Here is an 18,823-nt window from a genome sequence, read left to right as displayed (position 1 = left end):
TTCCAGTGGGGACCACGCAGACGCAGATGCCTGTATTCATTCGTCTTACTCACATACAACCTCCTCTCCGGTTGTCTGCACCGATCACACTGCAGAATAAAAACAAGCAACTGAGCAAGCAACTTAAGAATGTCTTCTTAATGTCTTATTATCTGCAGAGTACATTTAACTATTTTAGGTGTTCACTAATTGTACATAAATCTTACAAACAAAACAAGACATTAAAATATAAATAATGTGCAAATACATAAATCAAAGCAGTTAGTGGTTAGTTGAGAGCATTTAAATCACCTGCTCCTCCATGAATTCTGAACCTGCTGAGACAAAGCGAACTCAACTACCACCTCCACCCGCAGATGGAGCTCCACCCCGAGAGAGCGGTGGAGAAGCCAGCGAGCGCGCGCACAAACACGCGCGTCGTCAAAAACAAAGAAAAAGCTCGACTTGTGTTTAAATTGACAGTGAAGCTGATCCAAATCTGCTGTTTCAGCTGATTCTCTACAAACAGTCACAAACTGACGGGCGCGAAGCTTCTGGTGCGTTCAAACATGTCGGAATTTTGATACTTTATCGCTCAAGCGGGGTGGCAAGCGACGCTTTTGCTGCGACAGTCTGTAATATTCCATAGCATTTAACAGTATCTTTACTAAACCATAATATTACTTCCATCTCCATCTGTCACATTTATAACAACACTTCTCTATCGCCTCTTTGGCTTCATCGCTGGAATAAATCCCGTATAAGACGATGAACAAAAGGGCATTTCTTGTTTTCCATTGTTGTTCTGCCTGATTAGCAGTAAATGCAGCTGAGTCTCAACGCTAGAAGTGTGCTTTCACGCGAGAAGGGGCGTTTACGAGCTGCTCTAAACGCAGCTTCTTTTTTTTGCTTCTTATCGAAACAAAAACACGCGGACGGCGCTGGGTCACACGCAGCGGATCCACGCAGCGAGGAGGAAGCAGCTGTCGGCCCGTCGGCGTCCACGAAGCGCTCGCTCCACATATGGTTCTCCTCCGGCACATCTCCATCGCCCTGACCGCCGCCGTGGCCGCCCTGGGCTCCGCGCTCTTCATCGCCTTGAACTACTTCTACAAGAGGCGAATATGGTCCCCGCAGGCGGAATACTGCACCATCAAGGAGGTGGGAGCGACTGCTGCCGTCTTTGGGTTACTGTGTGTTAAAGTGTTTAACACGGGTCAGTCTGTGGTTGCAGATGACTGATGAGGTTGATGGATAGTAATGACCGAGTAGCAGCTGTTAGTGTAGAAGAGGAGGAAGGTAAGGCTGACAGGAACCAGTGAAACCCAATATGTCCCACTGAACAGCACCAGGAGAACGGTGGTAGACCCAGGAGAACGGTGGTAGAACCAGGAGAACGGTGGTAGAACCAGGAGAACGGTGGTAGAACCAGGAGAACGGTGGTAGAACCAGGAGAACGGTGGTAGAACCAGGAGAATGATTGTAGACCCAGGACAACGATTGTAGAACCAGGAGAATGATTGTAGACCCAGGAGAACGATTGTAGAACCAGGAGAACGATTGTAGAACCAGGAGAATGAGAACAATTGTAGAACCAGGAGAACAATTGTAGAACCAGGAGAACGATTGTAGACCCAGGAGAATGAGAACAATTGTAGAACCAGGAGAACAATTGTAGAACCGGGAGAACGATTGTAGAACCAGGAGAATGAGAACAATTGTAGAACCAGGAGAACGATTGTAGACCCAGGAGAACAATTGTAGAACCAGGAGAACAATTGTAGAACCAGGAGAACGGTGGTAGAACCAGGACAACGATTGTAGAACCAGGAGAACGGTGGTAGAACCAGGAGAACGGAGGTAGAACCAGGACAAAGATTGTAGAACCAGGAGAACGGTGGTAGAACCAGGAGAACGGTGGTAGAACCAGGAGAATGATTGTAGACCCAGGACAACGATTGTAGAACCAGGAGAATGATTGTAGACCCAGGAGAACAATTGTAGAACCAGGAGAACGATTGTAGACCCAGGAGAATGAGAACAATTGTAGAACCAGGAGAACAATTGTAGAACCGGGAGAACGATTGTAGAACCAGGAGAATGAGAACAATTGTAGAACCAGGAGAACGATTGTAGAACCAGGAGAACGATTGTAGACCCAGGAGAACGATTGTAGAACCAGGAGAACGATTGTAGAACCAGGGGAATGAGAACGATTGTAGAACCAGGAGAACGATTGTAGAACCAGGAGAACGATTGTAGAACCAGGAGAACGATTGTAGAACCAGGAGAATGATTGTAGACCCAGGAGAACGATTGTAGACCCAGGAGAATGAGAACAATTGTAGAACCAGGAGAACGATTGTAGACCCAGGAGAATGAGAACAATTGTAGAACCAGGAGAACAATTGTAGAACTGGGAGAACGATTGTAGAACCAGGAGAATGAGAACAATTGTAGAACCAGGAGAACAATTGTAGAACCAGGAGAACGATTGTAGAACCAGGAGAACAATTGTAGAACCAGGAGAACAATTGTAGAACCAGGAGAACAATTGTAGAACCAGGAGAATGAGAACGATTGTAGAACCAGGAGAACGATTGTAGAACCAGGAGAATGATTGTAGACCCAGGAGAACGATTGTAGACCCAGGAGAATGAGAACAATTGTAGAACCAGGAGAACAATTGTAGAACTGGGAGAACGATTGTAGAACCAGGAGAATGAGAACAATTGTAGAACCAGGAGAACAATTGTAGAACCAGGAGAACGATTGTAGAACCAGGAGAATGAGAACGATTGTAGACCCAGGAGAATGAGAACAATTGTAGAACCAGGAGAACGATTGTATAACCAGGAGAACGGTTGTAGAACCAGGAGAACGATTGTAGACCCAGGAGAACGATTGTAGACCCAGGACAACGATTGTAGACCCAGGAGAACGATTGTAGAACCAGGAGAATGAGAACGATTGTAGACCCAGGAGAATGAGAACAATTGTAGAACCAGGAGAACGATTGTAGAACCAGGAGAACGGTGGTAGAACCAGGAGAACGGTGGTAGAACCAGGAGAATGATTGTAGACCCAGGACAACGATTGTAGAACCAGGAGAATGATTGTAGACCCAGGAGAACAATTGTAGAACCAGGAGAACGATTGTAGACCCAGGAGAATGAGAACAATTGTAGAACCAGGAGAACAATTGTAGAACCGGGAGAACGATTGTAGAACCAGGAGAATGAGAACAATTGTAGAACCAGGAGAACGATTGTAGAACCAGGAGAACGATTGTAGACCCAGGAGAACGATTGTAGAACCAGGAGAACGATTGTAGAACCAGGGGAATGAGAACGATTGTAGAACCAGGAGAACGATTGTAGAACCAGGAGAACGATTGTAGAACCAGGAGAACGATTGTAGAACCAGGAGAATGATTGTAGACCCAGGAGAACGATTGTAGACCCAGGAGAATGAGAACAATTGTAGAACCAGGAGAACGATTGTAGACCCAGGAGAATGAGAACAATTGTAGAACCAGGAGAACAATTGTAGAACTGGGAGAACGATTGTAGAACCAGGAGAATGAGAACAATTGTAGAACCAGGAGAACAATTGTAGAACCAGGAGAACGATTGTAGAACCAGGAGAACAATTGTAGAACCAGGAGAACAATTGTAGAACCAGGAGAACAATTGTAGAACCAGGAGAATGAGAACGATTGTAGAACCAGGAGAACGATTGTAGAACCAGGAGAATGATTGTAGACCCAGGAGAACGATTGTAGACCCAGGAGAATGAGAACAATTGTAGAACCAGGAGAACAATTGTAGAACTGGGAGAACGATTGTAGAACCAGGAGAATGAGAACAATTGTAGAACCAGGAGAACAATTGTAGAACCAGGAGAACGATTGTAGAACCAGGAGAATGAGAACGATTGTAGACCCAGGAGAATGAGAACAATTGTAGAACCAGGAGAACGATTGTATAACCAGGAGAACGGTTGTAGAACCAGGAGAACGATTGTAGACCCAGGAGAACGATTGTAGACCCAGGACAACGATTGTAGACCCAGGAGAACGATTGTAGAACCAGGAGAATGAGAACGATTGTAGACCCAGGAGAATGAGAACAATTGTAGAACCAGGAGAACGATTGTAGAACCAGGAGAACGGTTGTAGAACCAGGAGAACAGTGGTAGAACCAGGAGAACAATTGTAGAACCAGGAGAACGATTGTAGAACCAGGAGAATGAGAACAATTGTAGAACCAGGAGAACGATTGTAGACCCAGGAGAATGAGAACGATTGTAGAACCAGGAGAACGATTGTAGAACCAGGAGAACGATTGTAGACCCAGGAGAACAATTGTAGAACCAGGAGAACGATTGTAGACCCAGGAGAATGAGAACGATTGTAGAACCAGGAGAACGATTGTAGACCCAGGAGAACGATTGTAGACCCAGGAGAATGAGAACAATTGTAGAACCAGGAGAACGATTGTAGAACCAGGAGAATGAGAACGATTGTAGACCCAGGAGAATGAGAACAATTGTAGAACCAGGAGAACGATTGTAGAACCAGGAGAACGATGGTAGACCCAGGAGAACGGTGGTAGAACCAGGAGAACGGTGGTAGAACCAGGACAACGATTGTAGAACCAGGAGAACGGTGGTAGAACCAGGAGAACGGTGGTAGAACCAGGAGAACGATGGTAGACCCAGGAGAACGGTGGTAGAACCAGGAGAACGATGGTAGACCCAGGAGAACGGTGGTAGAACCAGGAGAACGGTGGTAGAACCAGGACAACGATTGTAGAACCAGGAGAACGGTGGTAGAACCAGGAGAACGGTGGTAGAACCAGGACAAGGATTGTAGAACCAGGAGAACGGTGGTAGAACCAGGAGAACTGTGGTAGAACCAGGACAACGATTGTAGAACCAGGAGAACGGTGGTAGAACCAGGAGAACTGTGGTAGAACCAGGAGAACGGTGGTAGACCCAGGAGAACGGTGGTAGAACCAGGAGAACGGTGGTAGAACCAGGACAACGATTGTAGAACCAGGAGAACGGTGGTAGAACCAGGAGAACGGTGGTAGAACCAGGAGAACGGTGGTAGAACCAGGACAAAGATTGTAGAACCAGGAGAACGGTGGTAGAACCAGGAGAACGGTGGTAGAACCAGGAGAATGATTGTAGACCCAGGACAACGATTGTAGAACCAGGAGAATGATTGTAGACCCAGGAGAACGATTGTAGAACCAGGAGAACGATTGTAGAACCAGGAGAATGAGAACAATTGTAGAACCAGGAGAACGATTGTAGAACCAGGAGAATGATTGTAGACCCAGGAGAACGATTGTAGACCCAGGAGAATGAGAACAATTGTAGAACCAGGAGAACGATTGTAGACCCAGGAGAATGAGAACAATTGTAGAACCAGGAGAACAATTGTAGAACCGGGAGAACGATTGTAGAACCAGGAGAATGAGAACAATTGTAGAACCAGGAGAACGATTGTAGAACCAGGAGAACGATTGTAGACCCAGAAGAACGATTGTAGAACCAGGAGAACGATTGTAGAACCAGGGGAATGAGAACGATTGTAGAACCAGGAGAACGATTGTAGAACCAGGAGAACGATTGTAGACCCAGGAGAATGAGAACAATTGTAGAACCAGGAGAACGATTGTAGACCCAGGAGAATGAGAACAATTGTAGAACCAGGAGAACGATTGTAGAACTGGGAGAACGATTGTAGAACCAGGAGAATGAGAACAACTGTAGAACCAGGAGAACAATTGTAGAACCAGGAGAACGATTGTAGAACCAGGAGAATGAGAACGATTGTAGACCCAGGAGAATGAGAACAATTGTAGAACCAGGAGAACGATTGTAGAACCAGGAGAACGGTTGTAGAACCAGGAGAACAGTTGTAGAACGAGGAGAACGATTGTAGACCCAGGAGAACGGTGGTAGAACCAGGAGAACGGTGGTAGAACCAGGAGAATGAGAACGATTGTAGACCCAGGAGAACGATTGTAGAACCAGGCTCAGGGCGGCCATGCGCCTCCACCCGTTGGGATGAAGGGATGGAGAGGAGAGAAACCAAAAGACGTATGTAAATTCTAATAGGATTTTCACGTAAATGTGGGCGATGTAGACGCATTTTCACTTCGTGGATCCTGTATTTTCTCATTCGTCTGTGAAACCAGGCTTTAACTGGTCTCAGGAGACGCTCGCGGCCGTGTCTTATGGCGGCGGACGCATCTCCACAGCTGCAGACTGAACTTGTTGAGCACATTCATTGGTCTTTGCACGTCTGCGCCTCTTTCCTCTTCCACCAGTAGCAGCTGTAACAGGCTGCTCAGCCGCCTTTGGATCCTGTTGTCAGAGTCTGTCTTAAACCTTGTCATCCTGGGACCCACGTTCTCTGTAATTAAGGCTCCGGTGGAGGTGACAAACGGATTGACCGTGACCTGAGGGGCTCCAGGTGGGAAACAGCAGCGGAACACTGAGAACGGGGTTCTGGGTCAGCTTGGCTGTTGGTCCAACACTGGTATTTGTGTGCAGTGTGGGCCGGAGGAGCTCCAGCAGTAGAACCTTCCGCCCTGGTTCCTTATGTGTGTAGGTTTTTAGCCCAGAGCAGCAGCTCATTGCAGTCTCACGAGGACTGGGACCAGGAGGGTCCAGACCCAGACGAGCACTGGTCCCATCAAGTCCAGTCCAGCAGCACTGTTTCCTGCACGAAGCAGCTGATGAGAGAAATGCCCCAGAACCAGAAGAGAACCAGGTTTTGGTGCAATGCGTTGAGGGTTGAGGACACAGGAGTCGTGCGATGCTTTTATGTGAAATCTGTGGATTTTTGCCACTCGCGTCCACAGCTTCACTGTCTGACTTGCTGATGGCTGAGATTGTGGCACTGCTCTCTCTCGCTCTCTCTCTCTCTCTCTCGCTCGCCCGCTCAGTGACTCTTCATGCAGGCAGGTTGGCTTTAGTGTTTCCATCCTGTTGCCAAGTTCTGCTTGGCTGGAGTGTCCTTGAGCAAGACGTTAAATCCCTGTCGGATCTGAAGCTGAGCCGAGCTTTTTTCCCAGTGGCTCAGAGCAACTACAGAATCACTGCGTAGGACTTTTAATGAGACGCGTCTGGACCGACGGGATCCGTCTGTCAAGTGTCCGATTCCACAAAGGGATCGATGCGAATCGTGTCCGATCCGTTTGCCAACAGATGCAGAACAAGGCTGGAGAGTGAGTTGGGTAAAAAGATTCATGTTTCCGCTGTTGCCTAATGAGACGACTGGTGCCCAGAACAAGTGAGCAAGAATTGATCACTTTGCACAAAGTCCGTGCTGATCGTGCTAAAAAGATCAGGCCTCAGGAACGAGCTGCTCCGAGGTTCGACCCGGAGGCGGATCCGATCGGATCCTGTGCTGGTTCCTCCCCTTAACACGGTGCCTCTAACGCTTCCAGCTGCTGCTGCGATGCAGAAGCCGACTCTCTGCAGAGCAGCAGCATGAACGGAGCCCAGGGTCGCACCCGTTTGGACCTCAGCGCCGGCCTGTCAGAGCAGCCCGGTGACTCGTCCGCGTCCAGCTCAGTGTCGCCTCCCGTGTTTCGCAGGAGCTGATTCTCCTTCCTGAAGGTTAAGGAGCTCTGTCTCCACGTCCAGACGTCAGTGTGAGACTTCATGCTGCGCGATCGGCCGCCGTCAGGGTTCTGTTTCTGTGGGTTCTACATGTCTGATCATTTCCGTCATCTACAGGAGGAGGAGGAACGTGGGAAGAGGCAGGTTCTGGTCCTGGGTCTGGACGGAGCCGGGAAGAGCAGCATGCTCCAAGGCCTGAGTCCAGGGGCGCCGGCGGCCAAGAGGCGCGACTGCCGGCCCACGCGCGGCTTCAACTTCATCAGCCTGGACGGCCCGGCCTGTCAGCTGGACTTCCTGGAGAGTAAGCTGCCTGTGTGCCTGAGCGTCGCACTGCAGACCGCAGTCCACGCGTCCTTATGTGGTTCCTCAGGTATCACCAAGTGTTTGTTTCATCCAACGTTCACGGTGGAGAGCTTAAGGTGTGAGTCGGACAGAACGGCCAGAACCCGGAGCTCGGGGGGGTTCCACCTACGCTCATCAGTGAGGCGGCTCCATGAAAGCTGGAAGGTCCAGTTAGGTTCGGTTCTGTTTGCGCACGCATGAACTCTGCATATTCTGATTCCAGTGGCGCCTCGGCGCGTGCTATAAATAGCGCGGTGCCTTTCATTCATCCGGGCTGAGGGCTGAGAACGGGTGGATGCCTTCAGAGGAGCGTGAGCTGATTCATTCATGATCTCCACGCACAAACCTGAGCCTGTGAAGAATCTGCTCCTCGTTCCTGAAGGCGAGTGGAGCCGCCGGCACCGGCCAGCGGGTCGGAACCGGGAGCTGCACCGGGCGCTTCGGCGTGACGCTGGGAAATCCAGCTAAAAACCTTCTAGATTTCACAAAGCAGATCCGTTTACTCAGGGTTTAAGATGAGATTAGAGTTTCCCCATTCAGTATTAGGACATGCTACTATTGCACTGAACAGCCTGTACCGGCTCTGAGCAGCATTATGCTGCAGGTATTACAGCGTCGTCAGGTTTACTTTCATCTAGTTTACAAAAGCAGCTCCTGAGCAAAAGACGAAACCTATTCGTATTTATTCATTTGCCCAATTTGTAAATACAAGTTGATGCGTTCGCCTTTTTAAATTAAAAAGTAATGAGCCTCGAACACCAAATGTCCTGTGACTGAGACTGTGGAGTCTCTCTGGGTGCGACCTGCAGCAGCCTCTAGATAATGGGATGAAACTAACGGTGGAGGAGCAACGTCACATAGGCTCCGGGATCGGAGGTCGGGAGGAAACGTCATCCAGGCCTGAGTCAGGCCTGCGTCGAAGGTGGAGCATAGACAGGTTCTCTGCCGCTACATCACCACCCTGTTACCTAGCAACACCGTCCATTAAGTCCAGCACTAATGAATTCCTGCAGTGCGGTGCCGAATGTAGACGCGCCACGAGTCCAGGTCACCTCTCATGCACATTGGCATTGTGGGTAATAAGAGCCTCTGGTACTATGGAGCTTTTCCTCCACTGAAGATGTGAAGGGAATCGGCCGAGACCGTGTGGAGCGATCCAAAGAATGAAAGTAAGAAAAACAGAAGAAAAATGTGAGCCGGCGTCGCCCGGAGCCCTCGCATCAAGGTCAACTGGGCAGAAAGACCAGGAAACCCTGAAGCCAACGCAGGGATGATGATGATGATGAGGATGATAATGACGATGATGATGAAGATTACAATGATAATATTGATGATGATGATGATGATGATGATGATGATGGCGATGATATTGATGAAGATGATGCTGACGATGACAACGATTATGATGATGACGTTGATGATGATGACGATGATGATGATGACAACAATGATGATAATGACAATGATGATGATGCTGACGATGACAACGATGATGATGATGACAACAATGATGATAATGACAATGATGATGATGCTGACGATGACAACGATTATGATGATGATGATGATGATGATGATGACAATGATGATGATGACGATGACAACGACGACGATGATAATGATGATGGTGATGGTGATGGTGACGATGACAACGATTATGATGATGACGTTGCTGATGATGCTGACGATGACAACGATGATGATGATGATGACAATGATGATGGTCCAGACACAACAGGCTTTCTCTATGGACGCTAGGTGACTCCAGCCTGACAAATAAATGTCTGGGGAGAAAAGAGAGGAGAAGCTGCTGCTCCTTGTTGCTCAGAGCTTTGCTGATGTGTGATGTCTGGAGGTGGAAAAATTAATCAGACTAATTCACTGTAATCTACAGAAAATGTGTTTTACTAGAAGGAACATGGTTGATTCTTCACTGAGAGACGTGATGTCACATGGTTTCTGCTCTGGTTCTGAGTGAACGCGTCACTGCTCGGTTGGGAAACGCTCTTATGTAAAGCGCCTGAAGCAGGAAACCAGCTTTAGCAGCTGAGGAGGTTCGTTTGGTACCAAATCCCACTGACCAGAGGACGAGGGCGCAGGTTGGAGCTTCAGATTAGGAACGAGCGTCTCTGATGCGTGATCCACTCATTTATCTAGTTTGTGTCTGTTATGGGAAAAAATGTGTCTTCCTTATTTCTATGCAGTTATTATATGATTTATGACTATGTTCTGTTTTGTCTTACTGTATGTATTTTCACCTACATTGTTCAATGGTTGTCTCTGCCTGATAGACTCTCAACTCTAGCTCTAAACCCAAGGTCAGGGAGTTGTGTCTCTGTCTGTTGAGACTTGGTGCTCCTTTCTCACAGATAGTTGGACGTCAGCGATGCAGGTGTGAGAAAGTAAAAATCTTCACACACACTGCGACAGGGAGGAGATGGTGCATGTCATTTGATTGGGTTAGAAACACATTCCACCCTAGTCGGACAGAGAAGCTAAAAGGCAGAAGCAACTTGAGGATCGTGGGCTCTTTGCATCACACCTTCGTGGTGTGTGCACTGATCTCCCCAGCTGGTTTTTGGTTTGTTGATGTGCACGATCAACATCCATGCTTTTTATTTGCTTTCCCCATTATTTTTATTTTCTTTATTATTTCAATAAATCGCACAAAAGGACAACTCTCTCATCTGCTTCTTTATGGAAAATTTCCACCACAGTGTCACAGCAGGAAGTCTGAACGCCCATGTTGTGTGTGCTGCAGTTGGCGGCAGGGAGGACCTGCGGCGGTACTGGTCCGACTACCTGAGGCGGACTCACGTTCTGGTGTACGTGGTGGACTCCTCGGACCGGAACCGGCTCCCGCTGGCGAAGGCCGAGCTGCACCGACTGCTGAGGGTGGAGCCGCAGCTGCCCGTGGTGGTGCTGGGAAACAAGCAGGTAACGAAGCTCTTCATCACCATCGTCATCAGTACCGGAACCATCCTTATGGCACACGTGTAGCTTTCATGTCTCTCATTAAACCTGAGTGGTGCGTTTTTAATGGGACGCTGAGTGATGAGGTCAGCGTCTCTTCATTAGTGCAGATCAGGTAGAAAACACGCTCACGCAGGTGAATGGAAGCGGTGACGCCGGCTCCCACGGCGCCGCTCCCACGGGTCGGCTCCGTGTGGGAGGCCGGCGCTCCCCCGCTGAAGCTTTTACTGTGGAGTCAGAGAGAAACACGCACATGGACCCGATGGCGCTCATTTCTCATTTACTGGAGTCAAACCCACGTATATTCACTCAGGAGGCGGTGGCGGTTTCACGTCGGCTCTTTTGCTTTAGAACCCAGGCTGCAGGAACCGCTAAGCGCTCTGTTTTGCAGGACAAGCCCAACGCTGTGACCGTGGCAGAGCTGCATGAAGCCCTGTCGCTGGACTCGGTGAGCGACGATCGGAAGCTGTTCCTCCTGGCGGCCCAGCTGGGCGCCGACGGGGCCCTGAGGACGGCCTGCTGGGGCCTGGACGCCTTCCAGGACCTGCTGCTGCAGCTCGTCTGATCCGTGAGGGGGCATCCTCCTCCTCCTCCGAGCACCGGCTGGTTAGAGGCAGAGGAGGTGTGTGCCACGTTTTAGAGAAAGGCTACTTTGAATCCATCCTGCTCCTGTTTTGTCTTACTCACCGGAGAAGAGGAGCAGAGTGAGGAGGACGATACCAGAGGGACGAGGCTTTGTTCACGGATCCATGAGTCACAGTAATAAAGATCACCTGTGACTCAGCCTGTGAAGCAGCCTTAACGTGGGCCTGTTCCAGGGTTATTCACGCATGTAGATCACTGTATATAAAACGGAGGTGCATCCATGGACAGGTTTTACTGGCTGTGCCATGTTGTGTCGGGGGTTGCCAGGTTGGAGGATTCATCCAGCTTTAACTCCTACACGGAGGCTTTTCTGAGATTTAGGAGACGCTTTGTAGGAATTTAAAGGGACTTCAGGACATTTTGAAAGAAAAAGTTTCTTCTGCATTTTATGATTTGTCTTCAGGTTTAGATCTGAAGACACGAATGCCAGCGGTCAAACGTCAGCCTGTATCTCGATCGGCTTGATAAATGTATGTTGAGCAGCGCAGCCGCTTTTCTGGGCTCTGATCAGAAGTCTGACCTCAGTCCAGCTCATCACTCGATCGAGTCCAGCTGATCTCAGATCAGGACGCGTCTCCTGAGAATCACTTTGATGAATGGAAGGTTTGTGGAAGTAGCTGCTGGTTCCACCGACATGTTTGTGCAGCAGTGTTTGCTTTTATTCCATTTGATGTCTTGAAGCTCTGCACTAGTGTTTTCACAGTGAGCAAAGCTGCTGCTGTTGAACCACTCAGTCCGTGCTTGTCTTGGTTTTTCTTCATAAAGACATTCTACTATGGAGTCTGTGTTTTTTCTCCAAACAGCCAATGATGGCGTCGCTGTTACCAGTATACATGTACAGGTTGTTCAAAGGAACATGTTCTGATGGCAAACACACAATCATTCTCTTTGGTTCAATCACGTCTCGCGCTCTTTGTTATGAGTCTTTATCCACTTGTTTCTATCTAGTTACTAAAGTCTGGTTTTGAGCTGAGCTGAATAAATCCCAGGGTGTGGTTTCGTCCTCTGTGTTTTACAGTCTTACAGCTCACAACCAGCTAACATTCCTGCCATACCTGCAGCCCTGGCTTTGCAAACACCTCCCTCCTGCGCTCGTCGAGGATGTTTTCTCCAAGGCAGGACGTGTGACTCATCAGGAACTTTGCCCAGAGGAACGAGGCTGTAAATGATTGACCGCATCCAATAAGGTCACAATGAGCTGAATGCTCAAGAATCAAGGCCTGGAAGAAACCAAGCAACACCTTGGTCAACGGCCCACAGACATTTAAAGACTCCGTCTGAAACTTAAATGTAAATTGACTTCTCTCCATGTCCAGATGCGTCCACCGTTCATTCACGCCTTCGGTGTCTGATCTTTGTGTTTCATTCATTCCTTATGCAAAAGCTTCCAGCTGCTTGATGTCACTGGTTACTAACTTTTAATGCTATTATATTTTTTTGAATTTTGACTTTTCTTCCAAAACAAGGATGATTTGCCGTCCTAAAGTGTCAGCTGCTCAGCATTCAACACCATCATTTCCTGTGGTGGGTTTCATCTCCGTTAGACATGAAACCCACCACAGGAGCGAGGTGAACGTCTTGGCCTCGTGGTGCAGTGAGAATCGTGGTGGACGACAGAACTCACACCGACCACACCCGCCTCACGGCCGGCGGTGCTGCTGAGGAGCAGGTGAGCAGCACCAGGTTCCAGGAGGGCCCAGCGGTGTCTTTACTTCCCCCGTAACCTTAACAGAGCCAGGGCCCCCTCCATCATGTGCACCTCCTGCAGGGGTTCCGTCAGAGGCTGCAGCGCCACCTGCAGGAAAACACAAAAACTGAGAGGATCACAGCCCCCTTCATAAACTCTAGAACCCGCACCTCACTCGGTCCTCCACATTTCAGGGACCCACCCTGCCCATCGCCTCTTCAGCCTCAGGGAGCAGCCTCAAAGCCAGGACCAGCTTCATCCTTCAGGCTGAGGAGGCAGAATTCCCTGCCTGCTTTGCCCCATCTCCCCCTGGATCTATTAACACAAAGACCCCCCACTACCTCACACATACACGCAACCACTCCAGTCTCCTCATTTCCCTGCACAGACTCACTTTACAGCAGCCCATAAGCTGGAGAAGACACTTTAAACCTTTATTGTCTTATGTCTGTCCTTTATGTAGAAGTGACTTTAATGGCTTTCTATTATATTCTATTGTTGTACAGGTTTAGAGTTGCGTATGTCTGGTACACAATGTCTGGAACATAGGGTTAACTGACAATGAAGCAGATTTGTTCTCCCGATGCTGATGCAGCTCGGTTGCCTTCATTTGTTGCTCAGCATCCTCAACTGAACAAAATTCTTTTGTTTTTTTGTCTGTGCCTGACATTGTGGTCTTTCCCCAGCTTCTGTTTGTCTTTTATCCTTTAATCATAGTGATGATTTTATAAAAAGATAAAAGTCAAAACACTGTAAAAGCTTTTTAAATGGGTTTATATGTTCGTCCTGTTTATCCAACTCAACCTTCAGTATGAATCTAACGCAGTCTAAACACGCTGTGTCAAGTAAAAACCATCAAGCGCCCACGTCTGCTTCTGGAGTTCATAGCTGCGTAGTAGTAACTGATGCCTCTGACTGCAAATACGAGTATTACAACAAGCACGTCTTATTTCTGTGACATCTTTACTGTGGAATAAACAGGTCTGACACCGCTGCGCAGCGGCAGCAGCCGGCGTGTTTTAGTTTGAAGGTCACTGTGACCTCACATCTGCTCTATTTGTTAACGCTGCCTGAATGTTCTGATGAGAGATGACCGCTAGTGAAAGCAGGTGTGAATGTGAACAGTTGGTTGAAAAGAGCCCAAACACGATGCAAATAAAACTGTAATATTAGATTTAATGAGAATAAAATGAGCAGTAAATGAGGGTTACCTCACTTCGTTTACATCAGATTATTTCTATGAATGTATCGACACTTGCTGGTTCCAACGTCTGCAGTGGAAAGTGATGCAGTCAGGCCTCAACACGCCTGAAGCACTCGTGGACGAGGGGAAGCACCAGAGCAGGAGGGAAACTCTCCAGCTGTGCAGACACAAAATCAGTCACATTTGACATTTACACCAGAAGTGATCGGTCAGGAAAAGTTCCTGAGGTTCTTGATGAGAACTGACAACAGCGAGAGAGAAATGTCCCAGAGAGGCGGCGCTGGTCTCTCCAAACCCCTGGACGCCACCACGTACTCTCACTTAATATTCTAGTCCCCGCGTTCTGCGTTCCTGGCCCAGCCTGCGACAGCCTGAGGGCCGGGGCTCCACTCCTGCTGCCACGTCCAGGGCGGAGCCAGCGGCGCGTCTACTGGAGCGGCGGCGCCGGCGCCGGCGCAGCCAGCGAGCTCACAAAGCGGCTGTAGTGCTCCGGGTGGAAGCGTTTGTACTCGTTGATTTTCCTCTTGATCTGCTTGGGTGTGTCCTGGTAGTAGTTCTTCTCATCTCTGGCCATCGCCTGCAGAGAGGAGGAAACAGGAAAGTCAGCTCGAAGCTACGAGCCCATCAATATTACATGGTAATAACAGTTCACCCGTCGCCTGCTGCTGATCAGCGACAGTTATTTAGAGGCAAAGTCTGGGGACACAAAAGGATATTTTATTTGTAGTATGAAGGACGACACTGTCTCCTCTCTTGACACAACCCCATTTAAAGCAAGTGTTGGAAATCAATTTGAACACATCTTCTTTCTGACGAGAGGCCGAGCAGCATTCAGTCGCTGCGCTGAGCATAAACACGCTGGCAGCCCTTTGTCTGCTGTGCACTCGCCCGTCTCTTCAATCTAAAGCCATGAGGCAAACACGAAGAGCCAGCAGCTGTGCAGGGAAATCATGGCACTAACACTGCATTTGCTCTTCTGCTCAACAGCTCACTCCTCAAGAAAACCAACCAGCAGATCACAGTCACCATGGAAAACAAAATGAGGCTGAGCACGTTGCAACCAAGGTTGTCACATTAATCCATCACTCGATATTATTGGCCTGTCTTCACAATTCATGTCATCAAGAGAAAAACAAATTGGACAAACCCTGAAATCTGATTAAAATCTAACTTTTGCACTCTCACCATCACCATTTTCAGAGTCCGACTTGAGTTATAATGTGTTAGAACGTCCGAGCCTGGTACCTTGTAGTCGTCGTTGTGTTCTCGGATCATGTACTGAGCGTACTGGATCAGGTCGGAGGACAACGTCTTTGGGACTTGGAGCGGACGACTGGCTTCTTCCTCCAGCTCTGCTCAAAACCACACGAACAAGGAAACATTAGAGCTGGAGACACATTGAGTTTCTTTATCTTAAAAGTCTTCAAAGATTAATTGAACAAAAAAAGGGCCAGTATCTGAAAGTCCCTTTGCAAACCTCATTTACATTTGTAAGAGTAAAAACAGCACACGAACAGGATAAACTGAAGGCTGAAGGTCACAGGTCAGCAGCTACTGGGTCTGTATCACAGCCTGAAGCTAATGTTCCAGATTCCTCACAAAGCTCTTTGTTAAAGGAGATGTTCTTCTGGATTGTATTATAATCATCTGAGACATGACTGAACATAAAGATTAACTAAATCCCAGAATACACAATGGTTCACATGTACGTCACAACTAAAACATGATGCTGCTGGAAGTAACACACCTGCAGCCACGTTTCAAAGCAGCGCACAAACAGGTGAAACACACTCACGGTTCAGAACGTAGGGCTTGGTCACAATGTTGGCCGGAGATTTGGTCTCTGCGTCTTTACTGAGGAGCTGGACATGAACAGACACATCATGATCAGTGCGTGACCCTGTCTGATGTAGCTGGAAAACAAACTGCATCACATGAGAGGAAGCAGAAACAGGAACCGGTCTGTCTGAAGACTGAAAAGCCACCACATCCATTCAGTATTAGAGCATAAAACGCATGCCTCATTTAACACGTTATGACTGGAACCTTTTCAGCTGCATGAAATAAACATCTCATTGCTGAGAAACTGACCCAGTGTCCTTCTGAGTTACACAGAAAACTCTTCCAGGAAGAAAACTGTCCCTGTTATCCACGAAGAACCGTGAACTCACAGCTGGAAGGACCTGGGATCCAGACGCGTTTCTGTGGACTCCTGTCTTCACCCACAGCCCAGAGTTCCACAGGCGGGCGACTTGGTGCCCAACACTCACATTCGTTAGTTGTCTGTGCCTGTGTTCGCTGTGATATACAGGCGACTTTTCCTGCTTACAATAGATGCCAGTTGTTAAAGCCAGTCACAGTCATTATCAGCTGATCTCACTAAGATCGGCCGCAAAATACTTGACTCTGTGTGATGTCATACAGACGGCCGTCTCCAACCTGCAGCCCACACATTGTGGCGCTTTCTTTATGATCTGCTGTGATTTTAATCACACCAGCATCGACAAGTCACTTCCTACATTCACCCAGTTTGTGAGCTGTCCCACCAGAGGTGAGAAGACACTGGACCTGATGTACACTAATGTTTAGGATGTCTACTCTTCCACTGGCCCCCTCCCCCCTCTGGGAAAGTCGGATCACAATTTGATTCATCTGCTGCCACAACACACACCTCAGGTTCAAAGGCAGCCGCCACCATTAAAACCGTTAAAAGGTGGACAGATGACGACCGCGTTGCTCTGCAGAGCGTCTTTGAAGACACTGACTGGGAGGCTCTCTGTGAACCTCATGGGGAGGACATTAATGGACTGACAGACTCAGAGCAGACTCTACCTGCTCAGGAGACTGAGTGTTTTGGAGTGAGGGGCCACTCCTGAAGACCTTCTATGACTCTGGAGGCATCATCATCGTGTACGTGTGGTCTGATGGAGCAGCAGCATCACAGTGATGACAGGAAGAGACTGGACCGGGTCATCAACAAGTCCAGCTCTGTCCTGGGCTGCACTCTGGACACGGTGCAGGAGGTGGTGAAAGGAGGGTCCTGGCTGAACCCACATCCATCCTGGACCAGGACTCACTGTCTGCTCTGGAGCAGCTTCAGTAGCAGACTGATTCATCCTCACTGTGTGAAGGAGAGATATCGCAGATCCTTCCTATCTGCTGCTGTCAGACTGTACAATCAGAACTGTTAACTACCTCCCACTACATTCACTTACCCACTGCATCAGTGGTTATGTAGTAATCACCTCCTTCAATATTTGTGCAAACTCTGTGCATCATTATATAATTATTAAATGTTTACACAATATGCAACAACTTTTCTGAGCAACATTTGTGCAAACCGGTGCAAGATTTAAATTTACACACTGTGCAATAACCCTTCCAATGACCTCATACTCACGCCGCTGTACTGTACTGCGTTGTACTGTGCAAACACAAACTTCAATTCCCACACTGTGAGTGTGTAGATGCGTTAGCATTCTTACTTTAAGCTCCCTACCTCCTTGTGTGTACCTCCAACTGTGACAGTGATCAAAGTGTGGAAAACATTTTCCCTCTGGGATTAATGATGTGTTTTGAATCTTGAAATCTGTCGCCCCCTCCTGACTCAAACAGAAACTACAAGAAATGTAAAAATCCTAGATAATAACTACATTAATGCACTTGAGTCACTGGCGGAATGATGAATTGGTCTTAATGCTGTTTTACGACCTGGAAGAGTTTCAGGTTCTGCCCCTACACATTATTCTCATCCTAACAGGTTTAAACCAAAACATCAGCCGGGACTCACCGTCTGTTTCTTCAACGGCAGAGCGCGATTTGGATCAGCTGTCAGGCCCATCTCCCGAAAGTTCCGGGACAAAGACTTCTTGTTGTCCCAGGCATTTCGGATGTGTTCACTAGGAAACAAGAGACGAGTCGCTGTTTTAGAATAACGCAAAAACACACACTGACGTAAGTATTCGTCTCAGTGAAGGAGTTGATGTTATGAGAAATCACCGCCGCTGGAAGCAGCTCGTGTTTATCTGCACCAAACGGCACCAGGTGTGTACTGAACATGAGGTTCCTGACAACAAACATGCCCCCAGTTCGCTCCCACTGTTGCTAGCTAACATGCTAATCTTACCTTTCTATCCTCGGGTTGTTCTTCTTAATTAGCTTCTTCTTCAGCTTCTTTCGGTCCTGGTTATAGTTGAACTTCTGCCTCATCTTCGACCTCCTGACTTTCACCATTTCTGAAGATTCTACTTTGTTTTCGCAGCTCAGTAAAACGAGCGAGGAAGCACCAACGTGCTGCAGGGTCCGGAAACACGTGTTTGTGTCACATGACCACAGACCACGCCCGTTTT

At 48.2% G+C, this 18,823-nt stretch overlaps 2 protein-coding genes across 2 annotated transcripts; one reads left to right on the top strand and one right to left on the bottom strand.

The window, feature by feature from the left end:
* The first annotated feature begins 970 nt into the window (after positions 1-970).
* On the top strand, positions 971-12,361 carry arl10 (ADP-ribosylation factor-like 10). The gene is made up of 4 exons (XM_029173740.3): positions 971-1,140; positions 7,741-7,924; positions 10,727-10,902; positions 11,330-12,361. The coding sequence occupies exons 1-4, from the start codon at positions 1,003-1,005 to the stop codon at positions 11,501-11,503; spliced, it is 672 nt and encodes a 223-aa protein (XP_029029573.1). The 5' UTR covers positions 971-1,002; the 3' UTR covers positions 11,504-12,361.
* A 2,065-nt stretch (positions 12,362-14,426) lies between these two features.
* On the bottom strand, positions 14,427-18,811 carry nop16 (NOP16 nucleolar protein homolog (yeast)). Its single transcript, XM_029173747.3, has 5 exons — positions 18,601-18,811; positions 18,265-18,373; positions 16,270-16,336; positions 15,720-15,826; positions 14,427-15,051 (listed from the first exon to the last, which is right to left on the bottom strand). Exons 1-5 carry the CDS (start codon positions 18,705-18,707, stop codon positions 14,902-14,904), a joined length of 540 nt encoding a protein of 179 aa, XP_029029580.1. The 5' UTR covers positions 18,708-18,811; the 3' UTR covers positions 14,427-14,901.
* Positions 18,812-18,823: the final 12 nt, after the last annotated feature.

This window comes from Betta splendens, chromosome 14, assembly GCF_900634795.4.
Source record: "Betta splendens chromosome 14, fBetSpl5.4, whole genome shotgun sequence".
In the NCBI taxonomy this organism is placed as follows: Eukaryota; Metazoa; Chordata; class Actinopteri; order Anabantiformes; family Osphronemidae; genus Betta; species Betta splendens.
This window is presented reverse-complemented; position numbering and strand designations above follow the sequence as displayed.